Source organism: Lucilia sericata, unplaced genomic scaffold (genome assembly GCF_015586225.1).
Source record: "Lucilia sericata isolate MDLA Ls3-8-SP2 unplaced genomic scaffold, ASM1558622v1 Contig000499F_arrow, whole genome shotgun sequence".
Classification (NCBI taxonomy): Eukaryota; Metazoa; Arthropoda; class Insecta; order Diptera; family Calliphoridae; genus Lucilia; species Lucilia sericata.
In genome coordinates this window covers 120001-140846 of record NW_023994513.1, presented here as the reverse complement: position 1 = coordinate 140846, position 20846 = coordinate 120001, and the positions used below count along the sequence as shown (strand labels likewise).

General features: G+C 30.6%; 4 protein-coding genes across 5 annotated transcripts in view; 2 read left to right on the top strand and 2 right to left on the bottom strand.

Moving 5' to 3' along the window:
* Positions 1-2119: 2119 nt before the first annotated feature.
* Positions 2120-8485, bottom strand: LOC119605580 (xylosyltransferase oxt). The gene is made up of 3 exons (XM_037958784.1): positions 7288-8485; positions 4349-4512; positions 2120-4129 (listed from the first exon to the last, which is right to left on the bottom strand). The coding sequence occupies exons 1-3, from the start codon at positions 8072-8074 to the stop codon at positions 2312-2314; spliced, it is 2769 nt and encodes a 922-aa protein (XP_037814712.1). The 5' UTR covers positions 8075-8485; the 3' UTR covers positions 2120-2311.
* A 76-nt stretch (positions 8486-8561) lies between these two features.
* On the top strand, positions 8562-9294 carry LOC119605582 (RNA guanine-N7 methyltransferase activating subunit). Its single transcript, XM_037958786.1, has one exon. It carries the CDS (start codon positions 8720-8722, stop codon positions 9233-9235), a length of 516 nt encoding a protein of 171 aa, XP_037814714.1. The 5' UTR covers positions 8562-8719; the 3' UTR covers positions 9236-9294.
* A 119-nt stretch (positions 9295-9413) lies between these two features.
* On the bottom strand, positions 9414-10703 carry LOC119605581 (elongator complex protein 5). Its single transcript, XM_037958785.1, has 3 exons — positions 10439-10703; positions 9760-10378; positions 9414-9638 (listed from the first exon to the last, which is right to left on the bottom strand). Exons 1-3 carry the CDS (start codon positions 10485-10487, stop codon positions 9545-9547), a joined length of 762 nt encoding a protein of 253 aa, XP_037814713.1. The 5' UTR covers positions 10488-10703; the 3' UTR covers positions 9414-9544.
* Positions 10704-14381: 3678 nt separating this feature from the next.
* LOC119605588 (cytochrome b reductase 1-like) overlaps positions 14382-20846 on the top strand; it is a 33549-nt gene continuing 27084 nt past the window's right edge. Inside the window, exons 1-2 of one of the 2 annotated variants that reach the window (XM_037958794.1) lie at positions 14382-14509; positions 18343-18354. In XM_037958794.1, coding sequence (XP_037814722.1) covers positions 14494-14509; positions 18343-18354 — 28 coding nt within the window. In that variant the 5' untranslated portion in view covers positions 14382-14493. Of the gene's footprint in view, positions 14510-18339; positions 18355-20846 lie in introns of both variants that reach the window. The other variant, XM_037958793.1, reaches the window with a different exon arrangement.

Below are 20846 nucleotides of genomic sequence, written 5' to 3'. Positions count from 1 at the left end.
CTTACTTACTTACTTACTTACTCTTACTTACTTACTTACTTACTTACTTACTTACTTACTTACTTACTTACTTACTTACTTACTTCTTACTTACTTACTTACTTACTTACTTACTTACTTACCTACTTACTTACTTACTTACTTACTTACTTACTTACTTACTTACTTACTTACTTACTTACTTACTTACTTACTTACTTACTTACTTACTTACTTACTTACTTACTTACTTACTTACTTACTTACTTACTTACTTACTTACTTACTATTACTACTTACTTACTTACTTACTTACTTACTTACTTACTTACTTACTTACTACTTACTTACTTACTTACTTACTTACTTACTTACTTACTTACTTACTTACTTACTTACTTACTTACTTACTTACTTACTTACTTACTTACTTACTTACTTACTTACTTACTTACTTACTTACTTACTTACTTACTTACTTACTTACTTACTTACTTACTTACTTACTTACTTACTTACTTACTTACTTACTTACGTACTTACTTACTTACTTACTTACTTACTTACTTACTTACTTACTTACTTACTTACTTACTTACTTACTTACTTACTTACTTACTTACTTACTTACTTACTTACTTACTTACTTACTTACTTACTTACTTACTACTTACTTACTTACTTACTTACTTACTTACTTACTTACTTACTTACTTACTTACTTACTTACTTACTTACTTACTTACTTACTTACTTACTTACTTACTTACTTACTTACTTACTTACTTACTTACTTACTTACTTACTTACTTACTTACTTACTTACTTACTTACTTACTTACTACTTACTTACTTACTTACTTACTTACTTACTTACTTACTTACTTACTTACTTACTTACTTACTTACTTACTTACTTATTACTTACTTACTTACTTACTTACTTACTTACTTACTTACTTACTTACTTACTTACTTACTTACTTACTTCTTACTTACTTACTTACTTCTTACTTACTTACCTTACTTACTTACTTACTTACTTACTTACTTACTTACTTACTTACTTACTTACTTACTTACTTACTACTTACTTACTTACTTACTTACTTCTTACTTACTTACTTACTTACTTACTTACTTACTTACTTACTTACTTACTTACTTACTTACTTACTTACTTACTTAATTACTTACTTAATTTCTTACCTTTTTACTCAACCTCCCAGAAATAAATCAAATTTAATTTAATTTTTATTAATTTATGTTTTGAAATTTCTTTAATTTTTTATTTTAATAGTTGTTATTTAATGAAAATGCATTATTATCCAAAATAATACATATACATAATTGTATACATTTGTTTTTTAAATTTCATATAATTTAGAATAAAATTTTGAAGAAACAATTATTGAATGAATGATTTGAACTAATTATGTTTTATATACAGAGATTAGAGTGTGTTTTCTTTTCTTATAATTTTAGTTAAAAAAACTAAAAATATTATAAAAAATATAATTTTCCAAAACAAATAAAAAATGCTTTCTTTGAATATTTTATGAGATTTATATAATATTTACAAAATTACAACATACATTACACGGGACAATATGATATTTTATAATTAATTAAAAAAACTGAATGGTTATATCACAAATTCAAGTTAGAAAACATTTAAAAAATATATGTATTAGATATATATTTAAATAAAAATTATGACACGCAAGAGTTGAAAACATAAAATACAAAAACAAATACAAAGTTTAAACAATACAAAGTTGATTTATGCCAAAATTCTTTTTGAATCGTGCACTTTAGTAGTGTTTTATTAAAATGTAAATTTTAAGTAAAATTCTTTTAAGAGTTTTAGCGATAATTATTATAATAATTTAATTTACTTAAAACTAACAGTGAGTGTGTTGTGTGCTTTACAAATAGATTTAGTAGTTTAGACAAATATTAAAAAAAAAAGAGTTGTGCTTTTAAAATTGCTTAAATTACGATATTACATCGTATATAACAACAAAAATCTTAACAAAAATGGTTTATAATAGTAGTTTAATTAATTTTAGTAAATGTTCTAATAAATTGTAAATAATGGCATATAATTTTTAGTTACTTGAGTTTGTTTTTTTTCTGTTTTTTTTTTTTTCTTTTAAGAAAATTAATAAAAAATATTGCCTATTTTTCAGATTTTTGGCTGCTGATTAAGTTTAGTTAATGGAAAAATATTGCATTTTAAAAAAATTTTTGGTTTCAATTAGTTTAGTTGTTTGTTTCATTTTGCTTTTTCCTTTTTTGCTATAGTTTTCTAAATGTAAAGAGTTTTTTTTTAGCTGCTGGCGTGTGAAACTAGAGCATAAACATTACTTTTAGGATCTGGAGCCAAAGAACTCCAAGTGGTTTCTTGGCACAAGGGCAATTTTTCTAAAGCTGCTGTATTAAGATTTCGGGCATTATCATTTACTGCACAAGTTTCTCGTGTATGAAAGAATTTCCCCGTTAAATCATCTATCCATTCATAGAGTTTTTCTCCTGTTCTCAAAGCATTACGTGCTGACAATTTTTTCAATTGAGCTGATTCTTCAAAGGTGGGTATGTATTGCAACCATTCTTGTGGTAAAGCAAAATCTTCGGCCAATGTTAGGCCATCACCAGCATTAATTAGACGTGCTCTATCCGCTGCTATCTGCTCACCATTATACAAAGCTAGAGGCGTAATAAGAAATTTAGTTTGAGCATAAATGGCATTACGTCCTATAAGTTTAGCTGTCCATATGCCAGGGGTTAAGGGTTGTTTTAGCAAAGCTTTGGAATAATTAATATTATCCGTTTGGCTGTCTTCTATGTGCAGTTCATTAAAATCTTGCAAACGTCCCATGGGATCTATCCACAATAAGGTGAGATTATAGGAATGAGAAGTATCTTTGGGTGAAGCTGAACCAGAACCCATAAATGTAAATGTTAATACCAAATCGGTATAGGGTCCTAGGAATTTTTGTAAATTTCTACAAATTTGCTCTTTTTGATCATATTCCGAGGATATTTCAAAGTTTCTTAAACGTTTTGCAAATTTGGAATTTTTAGCAAATTTAGCATATTGCACCGGTCTTATGCGGCTCTCCAGTTCATAAACAGTTCGATTAATTCGGTCCAAAGTTTGATATCTAATTAAGAAACCCTTATACTGATCATTGTGTAAATACTGTGTCAACTCCAACACCTTATGACTTTTGGTAGACCACTGTTTGCACAATCTTCTTACCAGACTTTCGGCCACTGTTAAAGTTAGATCATCTTGTTTAGTGCGTTTATCTTCATAATGATAAAAACTTTGCCAATAGGCGGGCAAGTTTATGTAGTCTTCAGCATATGCTCCATATAACCATTCCTCCAATTTTAATAAAATAGCTTGATTAATAATGGGCTCAAATTTGCGTGCAAAATAAAGCATTTTGTTTTCAGTATTTTGCAAACGAGACCAGTCTTCTGGTTTAAAATCATTGGGACTACAGCCACACCAATCCACCACATGTTTGTACTGACATTTACAACCCAATTTACGCTTCCAGTTCGTCACATGTAAATTGTTATCCACATAAGTGCCACAAAATTTGGAATTTCTTAAAACTGTATGGAAAAATGATTCAGCTGGCAAAAGGGTGTGTCTAAATATGACCAAGAGTCCCTTAAGTAATTCATCAGTTTCTTTATTCTCTAAAACATATTTCACAAAAGGCCGCGACAGTGCTATCCAATCTGAACCACCATCTATTTGTATGCCAGTAGGTAGTTTACGGTCTCCTATACGCCACATATGAGTATCACATTCTACAAAGGTTTTGTCCAGTCCCTGTTTTTGTATAAAGCGTTGTGTCTCTCGCCCATGACTCTTGACAAAATTACGATTACGATTGGCCGTTAAGAATTCCTCAAGTTTGTCTAGCTTTTTAACGGGAAAATCACTTTCACTTAGATTGATAACAAAGTCCCAGTGAAAAGAGGATTTCAAAAGATCATCCATACTTTGCATTAACATAGTGAGCAAAGAAGCACCACCCCAAATGGTAGAGAAACGTGTGCGGGCTAAACGTATGTTGGGGAATTTAGGTTCCAGTTCTAAGAGTTTACGATATAAATAGTCTTGACGCTGAAATTAATAAAAAAAAATCCATATTATATTCCTTTCATATTTTGCAACTTTTCTTTGTTTAATTTCAAACTTATTCTACTCAGTTTTAATTACAGTAAATTTCTGTATTTTATAGCCTTATTTAATTTTAAAACCCCTAACATGTATTTAAAACTAGTTTAAATAATAATTTAAATGACATGCAATCTACATCTGTTCATTAAACTAGGAACTTACCTTGTCCACATGTATATAGTAGACATGTTGTGGTGCATATAAAGCTTTTAATAAACGATGGACTTGTCGTAGAGCACGACCATTTAATGTTAATAAAAATGCCACTTTTATACGTTCCGTAGTGTCGGGTTTAACACTAGTCTCAGCAATTTGTGCTGAAAATTCTGTAAAACGAAAAGTAAAAGCAAACAAAGTTTTAGTAAATATTTATGTATGTACAATGTACAATAAAATTACAAAAAACTTAAACATTTGATTAATTGCATGTTTCAAGAGTATGTACTTTTATTTATTCTTGTTGTTGCTTTGTATTTGTTGTAGTGTATGAAGAAATAATGCAAATTTTCCGTTGTAAGTAAATCAAATTGGGTCTATGAATTGTGTGGTGAATGTTTTGAAATAAAACACAGGGTAACAAAAATTCTTTTAATGAAAAAGATTATTTTTTAACTTTATCTCTTCTATGCTGTGGCGTATAGAACTGAATTGAACTAGAACTGAACTGGAACTGAACTAGAACTGAACTAGAACTGAACTAGAACTGCACTAGAACTGAACTAGAACTGAACTAGAAACTGAACTAGAACTGAACTAGAAATGAACTAGATCTGAACTAAACCTGAACTAGACCTGAACTAGAACTGAACTTGAACTGAACTAGAACTGAACTAGAACTGAACTAGAACTGAACTAGAACTGAACTAGAACTGAACTAGAACTGAACTAGAACTGAACTAGAACTGAACTAGAACTGAACTAGAACTGAACTAGAACTGAACTAGAACTGAACTAGAACTGAACTAGAACTGAACTAGAACTGAACTAGAACTGAACTAGAACTGAACTAGAACTGAACTAGAACTGAACTAGAACTGAACTAGAACTGAACTAGAACTGAACTAGAACTGAACTAGAACTGAACTAGAACTGAACTAGAACTGAACTAGAACTGAACTAGAACTGAACTAGAACTGACTAGAACTGAACTAGAACTGAACTAGAACTGAACTAGAACTGAACTAGAACTGAACTAGAACTGAACTAGAACTGAACTAGAACTGAACTAGAACTGAACTAGAACTGAACTAGAACTGAACTAGAACTGACTAGAACTGAACTAGAACTGAACTAGAACTGAACTAGAACTGAACTAGAACTGAACTAGAACTGAACTAGAACTGAACTAGAACTGAACTAGAACTGAACTAGAACTGAACTAGAACTGAACTAGAACTGAACTAGAACTGAACTAGAACTGAACTAGAACTGAACTAGAACTGAACTAGAACTGAACTAGAACTGAACTAGAACTGAACTAGAACTGAACTAGAACTGAACTAGAACTGAACTAGAACTGAACTAGAACTGAACTAGAACTGAACTAGAACTGAACTAGAACTGAACTAGAACTGAACTAGAACTGAACTAGAACTGAACTAGAACTGAACTAGAACTGAACTAGAACTGAACTAGAACTGAACTAGAACTGAACTAGAACTGAACTAGAACTGAACTAGAACTGAACTAGAACTGAACTAGAACTGAACTAGAACTGAACTAGAACTGAACTAGAACTGAACTAGAACTGAACTAGAACTGAACTAGAACTGAACTAGAACTGAACTAGAACAGAACTAGAACAGAACTAGAACAGAACTAGAACTGAACTAGAACTGAACTAGAACTGAACTAGAACTGAACTAGAACTGAACTAGAACTGAACTAGAACTGAACTAGAACTGAACTAGAACTGAACTAGAACTGAACTAGAACTGAACTAGAACTGAACTAGAACTGAACTAGTACTGAACTAGTACTGAACTAGAACTAGAACTGAACTAGAACTGAACTAGAACTGAACTAGAACTGAACTAGAACTGAACTAGAACTGAACTAGAACTGAACTAGAACTGAACTAGAACTGAACTAGAACTGAACTAGAACTGAACTAGAACTGAACTAGACTACTAGAACTGATCTAGAACTGAACTAGAACTGAACTAGAACTGAACTAGAACTGAACTAGAACTGAACTAGAACTGAACTAGAACTGAACTAGAACTGAACTGGAACTGAACTAGAACTGAACTAGAACTGAACTAGAACTGAACTAGAACTGAACTAGAACTGAACTAGAACTGAACTAGAACTGAACTAGAACTGAACTAGAACTGAACTAGAACTGAACTAGAACTGAACTAGAACTGAACTAGAACTGAACTAGAACTGAACTAGAAGTGACCTAGAACTGAACTAGAACTGTGCTAAAACTGAATCTAGAACAGAATCTTGAATTAAACTTGAACTAGAACTAATGTAGAACTGAACTGGAAACAAACTGAAACTATTTTTGTAGCCTAGTGTTATTTTTTACTTATGTGTTAAATTGCATTGAAAATGCATTTTGTTTTTTAGTAGAATTAGTTTAAAAAAAATAACGTTCAACTAGAACATAATTTGCTAATTAAGAGTTTAATAACCCGCGCAAATACAAAATAAACTTTAGGCATTGAAACATTAAGGAAACGGGTTTAACTATGATGCAAATAATATTTGTAGTATAAACAATAAAAAAACAATTTGGCAAAAACACGTTTTAAATAACGTAGAAATATGCATAAAAGGCGTGAATGCAAGAAAAAAAGTTTATAAAAAATAATTGCTTAAATTAACCCACATTTGATATAATGCATAATAAAGATTTATTTAATAGAAGAAAATAGAATTTTTAAAAAAAGGGAAAATAACGTCGAATGCAAAAATTTGAATCGAAAGTAATTTATAGGCGAAATGTTTTACCTTGTTCTTTTAGGAAAATAAGCAACAGATTTGATATATTAAATATTAATGGATGCAATATATTCCAACTTTTGAAAATCCGTACATTTTTACACTATGAAAATTATATAAAGAATTTCACACATTCTAAACATACTCACTTGCTATACCCGTTTCATAAACGTTCATGGCATAATAACCGCCACAAATCTCATGTTGATCCCCCGAACACTTCATATTACAACTGGAATCAGCCAATTTTGCAGCAACTGGTGGTGCATCAACCCCACAAAAACATTCCGAACCATATTGTACACCAGCATAGGGAAATCCCGATTGAAGACATAGCTGAACACATTTGTCCGGTGTATTGGACGATTTGAAATTTATAAAGTAACCAGACAAAAGACGAAATTCTTTCTCGTCACGATAACAACCCAATTGAGTATTGGCGCTATGATTGCCACGCGGACAATAGCTGGGCAGGTGTGTGGCATAGAATTCGCCCGCCTGTATGGCGCAAGCAATTTGAGCGATATGTTGGCGGCAGTCTTTGGTTTTAGCTCGTTGTAAGGCGGAGACGGCATCTTTTGATTGTATATTACAGACGGGTGTAAAACCCAATTGTTTGGCTGTTATGAGAGATGAAGCAGCAACATCAGCATCGTTCTCTAATGTTGCGTCAGCAGAACGTTTGCGCGTTATTAAGGCTGCATTTGAAGAATCCTCATCATCACTGGCGGAATTATGTTGAGCGGCCAGACGACCCTTTTGTACAGCCATTGACGACAGGTCAGGATTATTTACAACGGGAGTATCACTGGACGTGAAAGCGCTTAGATTTAAAGATTTATAAGCTAAGAAAATCTGTATGCCAAATATAATAAAACCCACTAGAAAGAATATTTTATAGCGGCACAAGAGACGCCACACAAGACTCTCAGCCATGGTCGTAGTTTAGTGAGATGGTGGTATTGGTGCTGGTAGTGGTTGTATCACGCAGTTGATTGAGTATAAGTGAAGTAGTTTATGAAACTCTGGCGGTTTTTATTTATTAATAATAATGCTGGCGACGTATACGCAAGATTTAACATGACAATTGTTGTTAGACAAAAACTTTGAGGCGTTAGAATAAAAAAACTAATAAACAGGGAGGAGGTTGCTTGGGCGGAGAAAAATTTGTTTGTTGCTTTGTTTTAAGTATGCATATGATAATATTTTCTTAATACTTTAAAATCTTAGTTTACACATATTTAAATTATTATAAATTTAATTTATAATAATTTATTAATTAAAATTAATACTTTTATCAAGAATAATAAAAAAATTCTTAAACTTTTCCGAGAACCAGAAAAAATGCAACTGATTTTGACAGTTGTTTGCTGAGAGACAGTGTTGGTAAATGTTTTGAATTATTTGAACAGCTGTTTTATTATTGTGAATGTTAAACTATTATCGTGATTGTTTTACAATAAAATGCAAGAGCAACAGCGAGAAATTGAGAGAAAGCAAAACTTAATTTTTGTAGAATAATATAAATTTAGTAGATTATATTGTTTTTTGTGCTGTTCTGGTAGTTTTAATTACAAAAATATGGTGGATCCTAATCGTAAAATTAATCGTTTAACCGATAAGGATATAGAATTCTTGGAAGAATGTGAACGTGAATTTGGTTTACGTTACACCGAGGAGGATGCCGAATTTATGGCACATTGTGCCAAACCCTTGGATGATCCACCAATTGTAGAAAATTGGACTGGTGGTGGAGGCGATGGTGCTCGCAATGAGGGTGGTGGTGGCCGTCATCATCATAATCGTGGTGGTCCACGTCATCATCAAAGAAACTGGCGTGGTAGTGGTGGCGGAGGTTATGGTGGAGGTGGCTATCACAATAATCGTAATTTTAGACACAGAAGAGGAGGTCGTGGTGGTGGCCGTGATTTTTATGGTAATCACAATGGCTCAGAAGTTCCTTATCATTCGCATAACCGACCCTCATTTAATCAACAACAAAACAGTAGTGGAGGTGGTGGTGGTAGTAGTAATCGCCCGCCCATGACAATTAGAAGAGATTATAATAATTTTGTAGCCGCTTCTAAGGATGATTAGACTTTAAGATTACTTTTTTACTAATAAACAAACAGCAATAAAAATAGTTATAAAATTTAGACTCTTCTTTTCATCATACATAGAGAAAAATAAGTTGAGTTGTTCCCACTACTTATTGCCAATTTTGAATATAAATATATTTACCAACAATTTCCTTTCGAAATAAAATTTTGGAAAGTGCGTTAAATTTACAAACTTTTTTTTTACAAAATTAAACATTTTATTGAAAAATTCTATTTCATACTACTAAGTTTAAAGCCATGTTTTAATTTGGAAGTTAACAAAAGTATCTAAATATTTAAAATATACTCAAATATTTAAATCTTCGTCGGGATCTTCATCATCAAAATCATCAGCATCATCTGGGGTATATATTATATTGCTTTCCGTTGCCTCCATAGCTCTGAGAGATAAATTTACATCAAAAATTATTACTCAATATTACGATAACAACTTGAATTTAATCTGAATAAATTTTTAATAAAAACTTTTCTTAAATATTGTGATTTACTTTCTCAACTTACTTTTCATAAGGCATTTTCATAGCATTTCTCGCCACCATCTCGTCCTCGTCCAATTCAATTTTAAATGTACCTAATTGCTCCGTCTTCTGGCCGTCAGGGCTTTCAGCACTTGGTGCTTTAGACTTGTCTCCCTCCGGTTTTAATTCTACCTTAAATTCTGTTTTTGTTCTAGTATATGTATAATGTTTAAAGGTAACTCCACCGCCTGGCTTACAAACCAAAAGAGAAAGTTCGTTAGGTGTCAACAGATTCAGGACCAAATCAGCCATATACTCAAAGGCAGACACCACATATTGTATGTGATCATGATGTAGATGGGGCAGGGAAATCCATAGAAAGCTACGCTTAACATATTCGCAATTTTTTAAATTTGTAAGGAACTGAAATATCACTGAAACCTTTTGATAGGCCAAGAAGTCTGATAGGTTAGGCAGTATAACATTCCACAATTTGCCCTCCTCTTGCGGCTGTACACGGCATTCGTTGAGGAATTTCTGTAAAGTGGCCTCGTCATTTAGTTGTTCACCTATGGCTAGAGATTTTATGGTCACATCTTCTCCCTGTTCTTTGAGCATTTGGGTAAGGAATTTTTGTGAAATTTTCTCCTGGCCCAATTCATCTAAATACACACATCAAATGAATTAGATTTATTTTCAAAATATCCTTTATTTTCGCTTACCTTTAATTAAAACAAACTTTTGTCGAGATATAATTAAGTTAGAAAGCATCTTTTTTATATAATAACGTCAACTAAATCGAATTTAAAATGTTTATTTTGGTAAAATTTACAGCGTAATGCAATATGTATTACAATTTGGTGCTTCGAATTGTTGTTTACAGCACGTTGTTTTATTTGTTATTGTTGTATTTGTTATATTTTTACAATTTGCGAAATTTCTAAAAACAGCTGTGTTGATGATTCACAATAGCGAAGAACTTGCAAGTGAGGCAAATAATACGAAATTTTGTCGAAACGGAAAATTAAAAAATCGTTAATTTTTTGATTTCCTTATTTATAATCTAACCTAAGGTCTGGTCTATAGTATGGTTTATTGTCTAGTTTATGCTCTAGTCTATTCTATAATTTAGTCTATAGTCTTTAGCCTATAGTTTGGTCTATAGTCTATTCTATAGTTAGTCTATGGTCTAGTCTATGGTCTAGTCTATGGTCTAGTCTATAGTCTAGTCTATAGTCCGTCTATAGTTTAGTCTATAGTCTAGTTTTATAGTCCTGTCTATAGTCTAGTTATAGTCTAGTCTATAGTCTAGTACTCTGTCTAGTCTAGAGTCTAGTCTATTAGTCTAGTCTATAGTCTTAGCTATAGTCTAGTCTATAGTTAGTCTATGTTAGCTATCGTCTAGTCTATAAGGTCAGTCATAGTCTAGTCTATAGTCTGTCTAAGTTCTATGTCTAGTCTACAGTCTAGTCTATATAGTCTAGCTATAGTCTAGTCTATAGTCTAGTCTATAGTCTAGTCTATAGTCTAGTCTATATTCTAGTCTATAGTCTAGTCTATAGTCTAGTCTATAGTCTAGTCTATAGTCTAGTCTATAGTCTAGTCTATAGTCTAGTCTATAGTCTAGTCTATAGTCTAGTCTATAGTCTAGTCTATAGTCTAGTCTATAGTCTAGTCTATAGTCTAGTCTATAGTCTAGTCTATAGTCTAGTCTATAGTCTAGTCTATAGTCTAGTCTATAGTCTAGTCTATAGTCTAGTCTATAGTCTAGTCTATAGTCTAGTCTATAGTCTAGTCTATAGTCTAGTCTATAGTCTAGTCTATAGTCTAGTCTATAGTCTAGTCTATAGTCTAGTCTATAGTCTAGTCTATAGTCTAGTCTATAGTCTAGTCTATAGTCTAGTCTATAGTCTAGTCTATAGTCTAGTCTATAGTCTAGTCTATAGTCTAGTCTATAGTCTAGTCTATAGTCTAGTCTATAGTAGTCTATAGTCTAGTCTATAGTCTAGTCTATAGTCTAGTCTAGTCTAGTCTATAGTCTAGTCTCTAGTCTAGTCTAGTCCTAGTCTATAGTAAGTCTATAGTCTAGTCTATAGTCTAGTCTATAGTCTAGTCTAGTCTATCTATAGTCCTAGTCTATAGTCTAGTCTATAGTCTAGTCTCTAGTCTAGTCTATAGTCTAGTCTATAGTCTAGTCTATAGTCTAGTCTATAGTCTAGTCTATAGTCTAGTCTATAGTCTAGTCTATGTCTAGTCTATAGTCTATGTCAGTATAGTCGATTCTATAGTCTAGTCCTATAGTCTAGTCTATAGTCTAGTATAGTCTAGTATAGTCCTAGTCAGTCTCGTCTATAGTCTAGTCTAGAGTCTAGTCTATAGTCTATAGTCTATAGTCTAGTCTATAGTCTAGTCTATAGTCCTAGTCTATAGTCTAGTCTATAGTCGAGTCTATAGTCCTAGTCTATAGTCTAGTCTATAGTCTAGTCTATAGTCATAGTCTATAGTCTAGTCTATAGTCTAGTCTATAGTCTAGTCTATAGTCTAGTCTATAGTCTAGTCTATAGTCAGTCTATAGTCCTAGTCCTAAGTCTAGTCTATAGTCTAGTCTATAGTCTAGTCTATAGTCTAGTCTATAGTCTAGTCTATAGTCTAGTCTATAGTCTATAGTCTAGTCTATAGTCCTAGTCTATAGTCTAGTCTATAGTCTAGTCTATAGTCTAGTCTATAGTCTAGTCTATAGTCTAGTCTATAGTCTAGTCTATAGTCTAGTCTATAGTCTAGTCTATAGTCTAGTCTATAGTCTAGTCTATAGTCTAGTCTATAGTCTAGTCTATAGTCTAGTCTATAGTCTAGTCTATAGTCTAGTCTATAGTCTAGTCTATAGTCTAGTCTATAGTCTAGTCTATAGTCTAGTCTATAGTCTAGTCTATAGTCTAGTCTATAGTCTAGTCTATAGTCTAGTCTATAGTCTAGTCTATAGTCTAGTCTATAGTCTAGTCTATAGTCTAGTCTATAGTCTAGTCTATAGTCTAGTCTATAGTCTAGTCTATAGTCTAGTCTATAGTCTAGTCTATAGTCTAGTCTATAGTCTAGTCTATAGTCTAGTCTATAGTCTAGTCTATAGTCTAGTCTATAGTCTAGTCTATAGTCTAGTCTATAGTCTAGTCTATAGTCTAGTCTAGTCTAGTCTAGTCTATAGTCTAGTCTATATCTAGTCTATAGTCTATTCTATAGTCTAGTCTATAGTCTAAGTCCTATAGTCTAGTCTATAGTCTATCTAGTCTAGTCTAGTCTATATCTAGTCTATAGTCTAGTCTATAGTCTAGTCCTATGTTAGTCTATAGTCTAGTCCTAATGTCAGTCTATAGTCTAAGTCTATAGTCTAGTCTATATTCTAGTCTATAGCTAGTCTATATGCTATCTAGAGTCTAGTCTATAGTCCTAGTCTTAGTCTGTCTATAGTCTAGTCTATAGTCTAGTCTATATCCTAGTCTATAGTCTAGGTCTATAGTCCTAAGTCTTATAGTCTAGTCTATAGTCTAGTCCTATAGTCTAGTCTAAGTCTATAGTCGATTCTCTATCTGATCTATAGTCTTGTCTATAGTCTAATATATTATATAGTCCACTCTAAATAGTCGAGGTCTATAGTCGAGTCTATAGTTTAGTTAATAGTCTATTTTAAAAAGATAAAGTCTAAAATTAAGTCTATAGTCTATTCTATAGTCTGGTCTAGTCTAGTCTAGTCTAAAAGTTAGTCAATAGTCTATTCTATAATCTATAGTCTAGTATATAGTCTAGTCCATAGCCTGCTGTAGTCTTGATGATTGTCTACTCTGTATTTTACTCTAGTCTATCGTTTAGAGTATAGCCTGGTGTAATCTCTATTGCAGTTACTTTCTTTTTGTTTTTGTATTTTAAGGCCAATCATTCATCCAAGAAAATTTTTAAACATTTTATGAATGAATTTTTTTTTCATTAGCAAAAAATGTAATCGATACATTTTTGTGGGCAGCTGTTTTCTATATGAATGAATAAAGAAATTGTGAAAAAAAGCAAAAACAAGTGAAAAACACCAAATCAACCACTTGTTTGTTATACGATACTTTTAAAATATTACTACCCTTCAGGGGTGTTGCGTTAACAGATGGACCAACAAGTTGACAGAAGGTCTAATGAATGAAAAATTAAGAAATTAATGAAAAAACACAACATTTCATACGATAAGAATGAGGATATGAAGACAGATTAGTTATTTTGTAGCAAAATTCTAAAGGTAAGTAAGAGAAAGAGAAGAGAAAGTTAGGTATATGCAAGTTTCCGGTAAACTCTCTTTAAAAGCAAAACAAGGCAAAAAAGAAAAAATGAGGCGTGGGTGGTTGTGTCCTTGAAAACTTGTTGCTTGACACTACGCGAACGAAGAGAAGAAAAATGGTACATTTCTGTATAAAAAGGATGTTGTACATACGAATATAAAACGAGAGCAATTGAACATTTAAAAACAATGTAAGGAGGCCAGATGTTATTATTTTGAAAAAGGATTCTTCATTAAAAAAAATGTAATTTACCAAAATAAATATCCACAACAACCTGGCCAGTCTAGAGCCAAAGGAAGAGTAATAATTTCTAGAAAAGAAGTTATTCGTAATGTCTTTCCCAAACACAGTTTAATATAGACAACGTTCAGATAAAGTTCGTGACTTTTGCTTTCTCGTTAAAGTTTAGGTGTAAAACAGCAAAATATTAAAAAAGAAAAAAATTAAGATAAAAGTGATTAAATATGTTGCATATATTTAGTAAGTAAATGGAAAAAATACAACTTTCTAATTGCGTTGTTGTTTAAAAAGAAAAAAATAATTATTTTCATGTGTATACTAAAAGTTAAGTAAATGGTTTTTAAACAAAAAGCAATTTGCAATTTAAGCAAAAATATTTTCTTTTGGGGAGTTAAAGTTGAAAATATGTTTATTGCATGAAAATATATAGGAATTGTGTATGTGGAAATATATATACATATATTTCTTTTTAGTATTTTTGTTTAATATGCGACACAGATGGGGTGATTAATTGAGGTTAGGAGTTTAAGAAATAAATTCAATTGTTTGCAATAATAGTTTACAACGAACAATTAGGAATCTTTTATAAAAACTTACATGTCTTAACTAGACTATAGACTATAGTCTAGTCTATAATCTAGTCTAGTCTACAGTCTAGTCTAGAGTCTAGTCTATAATCTAGTCTACAGTCTAGTCTATAGTCTAGTCTATAGCTCTAGTCTATAGTCTAGTCTATAGTCTAGTCTATAGTCGAGTCTATAGTCTAGTCTATAGTCTAGTTCTATAGTCTAGTCTAGGTCTAGTCTATAGTCTAGTCTATAGTCTAGTCTATAGTCTAGTCTATAGTCTAGTCTATAGTCTAGTCTATAGTCTAGTCTATAGTCTAGTCTATAGTCTAGTCTATAGTCTAGTCTATAGTCTAGTCTATAGTCTAGCTATAGTCTAGTCTATAGTCTAGTCTATAGTCTAGTCTATAGTCTAAGTCTATAGTCTAGTCTATAGTCTAGTCTATAGTCTAGTCTATAGTCTAGTCTATAGTCTAGTCTATAGTCTAGTCTATAGTCTAGTCTATAGTCTAGTCTATAGTCTAGTCTATAGTCTAGTCTATAGCTCTAGTCTATAGTCTAGTCTATAGTTCTAGTCTATAGTCTAGTCTATAGTCTAGTCTATAGTCTAGTCTATAGTCTAGTCTATAGTCTAGTCTATAGTCTAGTCTATAGTCTAGTCTATAGTCCTAGTCTATAGTCTAGTCTATAGTCTAGTCTATAGTCTAGTCTATAGTCTAGTCTATAGTCTAGTCTATAGTCTAGTCTATAGTCTAGTCTATAGTCTAGTCTATAGTCTAGTCTATAGTCTAGTCTATAGTCTAGTCTATAGTCTAGTCTATAGTCTAGTCTATAGTCTAGTCTATAGTCTAGTCTATAGTCTAGTCTATAGTCTAGTCTATAGTCTAGTCTATAGTCTAGTCTATAGTCTAGTCTATAGTCTAGTCTATAGTCTAGTCTATAGTCTAGTCTATAGTCTAGTCTATGTCTAGTCAACAGTCTAGTCTATAGTCTAGTCTATAGTCTAGTCTATAGTCTAGTCTATAGTCTAGTCTATAGTCTAGTCTATAGTCTAGTCTATAGTCTAGTCTATAGTCTAGTCTATAGTCTAGTCTATAGTCTAGTCTATAGTCTAGTCTATAGTCTAGTCTATAGTCTAGTCTATAGTCTAGTCTATATAGTAGTCTATAGTCTAGTCTATAGTCTAGTCTATAGTCTAGTCTATAGTCTAGTCTATAGTCTAGTCTATAGTCTAGTCTATAGTCTAGTCTATAGTCTATAGTCTAGTCTATAGTCTAGTCTATAGTCTAGTCTATAGTCTAGTCTATAGTCTAATCTATAGTCTAGTCTATAGTCTAGTCTATAGTCTAGTCTATAGTCTAGTTAGTCTAGTCTATAGTCTAGTCTATAGTCTAGTCTATAGTCTAGTCTATAGTCTAGTCTATAGTCTAGTCTATAGTCTAGTCTATAGTCTAGTCTATAGTCTAGTCTATAGTCTAGTCTATAGTCTAGTCTATAGTCTAGTCTATAGTCTAGTCTATAGTCTAGTCTATAGTCTAGTCTATAGTCTAGTCTATAGTCTAGTCTATAGTCTAGTCTATAGTCTAGTCTATAGTCTAGTCTATAGTCTAGTCTATAGTCTAGTCTATAGTCTAGTCTATAGTCTAGTCTATAGTCTAGTCTATAGTCTAGTCTATAGTCTAGTCTACAGTCTAGTCTATAGTCTAGTCTATAGTCTAGTCTATAGTCTAGTCTATAGTCTAGTCTATAGTCTAGTCTATAGTCTAGTCTATAGTCTATAGTCTAGTCTATAGTCTAGTCTATAGTCTAGTCTATAGTCTAGTCTATAGTCTAGTCTAGTCTATAGTCTAGTCTATAGTCTAGTCTAGTCTATAGTCTAGTCTAGTCTATAGTCTAGTCTATAGTCTAGTCTATAGTCTAGTCTATAGTCTAGTCTATAGTCTAGTCTATAGTCTAGTCTATAGTCTAGTCTATAGTCTAGTCTATAGTCTAGTCTATAGTCTAGTCTATAGTCTAGTCTATAGTCTAGTCTATAGTCTAGTCTATAGTCTAGTCTATAGTCTATAGTCTATAGTCTAGTCTATAGTCTATAGTCTAGTCTATAGTCTAGTCTATAGTCTAGTCTATAGTCTATAGTCTAGTCTATAGTCTAGTCTATAGTCTAGTCTATAGTCTAGTCTATAGTCTAGTCTATAGTCTAGTCTATAGTCTAGTCTATAGTCTAGTCTATAGTCTAGTCTATAGTCTAGTCTATAGTCTAGTCTATAGTCTAGTCTATAGTCTAGTCTATAGTCTAGTCTATAGTCTAGTGTATTGTCTTCTCTATAGTCTAATCTGTAGTATATCTATATTATATTCTAGTCTGTAGTCTAAAGTCTAGTATGTAGTCTAGTCTATAGCATAGCCTAGCCTATATATTTGTTTATAGTGTAGTCTATTGCCAATAGTCTGGCCTACAGTCTAGTCAATAGTCTGAACTATATATAATAGTCAAGTTTATAATCTGAACTGTTTTCTAGTCCAAAGCCTATATATATGTATATAGTATTGTCTCTAGTCGCGTTTTTTAACAATTTTTTGCTTTCTTTAAAAGTCCAATGAAATAAAGAAGGGTACTTTAAATTCGTCTTTGTTTAGAAGTAGGTAGCACTCTTATTTGTTTTAGATACATATTAAAAAAGTGATAATGCAGACAAGCAATGTAATGGTAATACATATTTTTAGGTTACAAACAGATAATTTTGAAACTCCAATTAATTGTGTTTCATGGAAACTTAAAACCAAATATTAGTATGAAAAGAAATTTTAATTAGATAGTAGGCTGCAGTTGATATACAAACTTATTTAATAAGTTATAATAAATAGTAAACAACTAAATAATTGAAACCAAACTAAACACTTTGAAGGTAAAATTAACAAAGTCATTAACAATTAGTTTTAACATTTTGCCAAATTTCATTTCAACTCGTACATGAAACAAAGAAAGAAGTTAAATCTTAAATTTCACAGTAAATTGGTGTGGTTTACCCCAACAAATCCCCTTTATATACAAACAGTCTTAACTAAATCTTTTATGTGAAAACAATTGCAAAAATCGTGCAGTAAAAAACACAGACTCATATTATTACTTTATAACAGTGTTTGTAGATTTGAATTTCTTGTAGAAGTATCTTATTTTGTTATAGAAAGAACGCTTATTAAAATTATAATCATAAAAAAAACAACAAAAATAAACTAATTTATAAAATTAAATAAATAAAACTCACTACTCTCTTCTCGCGTTTATATCAATTGTTTTTGTATAGAAAAGAATACAACTGTTGTTTTTTACCGATTCTTTTTTAGTCTTTTTCATGCGGGTTTATACGATTGATGTGTGTTTTTGTTGATACTCAATAAAATATAATAAAATAAAAAATATTTGTTGCTATTTTAATAATATTATTAAAATATTATTGAAAAAATATCCTTAATTAATTTTGAAAACTTTTCTTTAATTACAAGCAGCCATTTTTCAAGGTAAGTTTCAAATTATAAAGTGTTAAATAAAAGTTTATTAAATTTCTTTTGTAAAAAGTGCCAACATATTGTTGAAAATTTTTTTGTTAATATATTTTTTTTGTTCAAAATTTTCTTTATTTTACACGTTACCGAAAAAAAGAGTCCAAAAAAATAAGAGAACTGTCGGCATGATAACAAGTTTGTAGCAGGGATGGAAAATTGTAAATTTGTTATAGGTTTTAAATGTAATAAGGAAAAACTGTTATAAATATTATTTTTAAATAAAAAACAGTCATGCTTATTATTTAATAAAGAAATTTTTCTTCAGAAAACAATGTTTATATTGAAAATTTGTACACAATTTTTTCTATAGAGGAAAACTGTTATACACATAAAAGCATTTATTCTATAGAAAAAGAAACTGTAATATACATTTATTCTTTGGAAATAACTGTTATACCCAGTTATCTTTATAAAAATGACTGTTATATACATTTTTCCGTATAAAAAAGTCTTTTATACAAGTTTTTTCTATAGAGAAAAGTTTAATATACAATTTTGTTTATAGTAAAAACTATTATAAACTTTTTTTTATAGAACAACAAAACGTTATACACTTTTTTCTCTATAAAAAAGTATTGTACATAAATTTATGTATAAGGAAAACTGTTATACACAAGTTTACTATAGAAAAAAACTATTATACTAAATTTTTTCTTTAGACAAATTTCTTATAAACTATTTTGTCTAGAGAAAATGATGGCTATATACAATTTATTCTATAGAGAAAAACTGTTATACTCAACTTTGTCTATTAAAAAAGTAAATTATACACTATTTTTTCCATACAAAGAACTTTTATGCATATTTTTTCTATAGAATAAAGTTTTACACATATTTTTGTTCTATAGAAAACTGTTATACACAATTTTTATGAGAAAAAATGTTATACAAATGTTTTCATGTAGAAAATGTTGTTATACATACATATTTTTCTATAGAAAAAAAGTGTTATACACAATTTTATCTATAGAGGAAACTGTTATACACAAGTTCTTCTATAGCGAAAAAAATATAATAAACGTTTTTTCTTTAGAAAAAACTCTTATACACAATTTTATCTAGATAAAAAACTGTTATACATAATTTTTTCCTTAGAAAAACTGTTATAAAAACTGAAAAAACTGTTATATAACTGTGTCTATAAAAAACTGTTATACACAATTTTGTATACAAATAAAAATGCTCTAAACATTGTATTTTTGTTCAAGAAACTTTTACACACTATTTTTCTATAGAAAATATGTTATACACAAAATTCCTATACCTAATATTGTCTAAATAAATAACTGTTATATATATTATTTCCATAGAAAAATGTATTATAGACAATTTTCCTATATAGAAAAACTGTCATATATATTTTTTCATAGAAAAAGTCTTATACAAAATTTCCTTATTAGAGAAAACTTTTATGCACAATTTTGTCTAGACTCTAGAGGGAAACCTATTTTACACATTTTTTCTATAGAAAAAACTGTTATACAAATTGTTCCTATATGATTATTGAACTTTTGCGTTATTTATAAACAAAAAAAAAAAAAACAAATTATTGTAATATATAAAAAAATTGTAAACAAATCATCATTGTATAGAATTGTCCAGGTCTGATTTCAATATTTCTTTGAAATTGTTTGTTTAAGAGTAAAAATCTATATATTCGTGGTTACTCTTACTTTATGGAGAAATAATGATTATTGACGTCACAATTTTTTGTTTGCAAACATACGAGAAACACTTGTATTCCTATTGTTGTTCTTTTTCCTATAAATTATCGCGTGTGTATACACAGTCTATAGGCTGAATCTAGTCAAATACAAAAACAATTGTAGATACAAATAGGAGGGATGTGCCATAAGTTTTTAAACCATACATCGCAAATGCCGATGTTTCTAGGTACAAGAAACAATTTCGATCAGACATATAGTTTCTGAGTATATTAAACATGTCGGCTCAAACATTGTAAACTGTAGATTAAAATTTTGAAAATAGTTTTGTAAAATTTTGGCAAATAGCGGATCCGTACTGAAGAAAGTTTAAACCGGTCAATGATTTGACTTCACAAATGGTCAGAGAACAAGTCTTCTTCTTTCGTTCTTCTAACGATATTGTTTTAAGATTCAATATGAAAACTCGTTTTTCCGATTTCTTTGAGATCATTCATTTCTGGATATACGTAAATTTTGATATCTTAAAGAATTAGCTGTAAATCTAATACATATTAACGCAAAGTCAAATCGAATAAAGTCCCCATGTTTTAAATATGCTAATAGTCCCAGTAAAAACTTTCATTACCATGTAAGGAGCATTTTAAGTCATTATTTTAATACGGTGATGTCATTGGAGGCAAGTACTTAAATCGCATAAAAAACGTACACAGCTGCTATATCTTCACTGACAAGATGCCTAATGAATTAGTATTTATATAACACATTATTAGTAAGATCTTA

Coding starts and splice junctions, on each gene's coding strand:
- LOC119605582 (XM_037958786.1), top strand. CDS start 8,720: ATGGTGGATCCTAATCGTAAAATTAATCGTTTAACCGATAAGGATATA.
- LOC119605581 (XM_037958785.1), bottom strand. CDS start 10,487: ATGCTTTCTAACTTAATTATATCTCGACAAAAGTTTGTTTTAATTAAA. Junction 10,379..10,438: donor AAAGTTTGTTTTAATTAAAG/GTAAGCGAAAAT, acceptor GTGTGTATTTAG/ATGAATTGGGCCAGGAGAAA. Junction 9,639..9,759: donor ATGAAAATGCCTTATGAAAA/GTAAGTTGAGAA, acceptor TTTATCTCTCAG/AGCTATGGAGGCAACGGAAA.
- LOC119605580 (XM_037958784.1), bottom strand. CDS start 8,074: ATGGCTGAGAGTCTTGTGTGGCGTCTCTTGTGCCGCTATAAAATATTC. Junction 4,513..7,287: donor TTATGAAACGGGTATAGCAA/GTGAGTATGTTT, acceptor TTCGTTTTACAG/AATTTTCAGCACAAATTGCT. Junction 4,130..4,348: donor ACTATATACATGTGGACAAG/GTAAGTTCCTAG, acceptor TATTAATTTCAG/CGTCAAGACTATTTATATCG.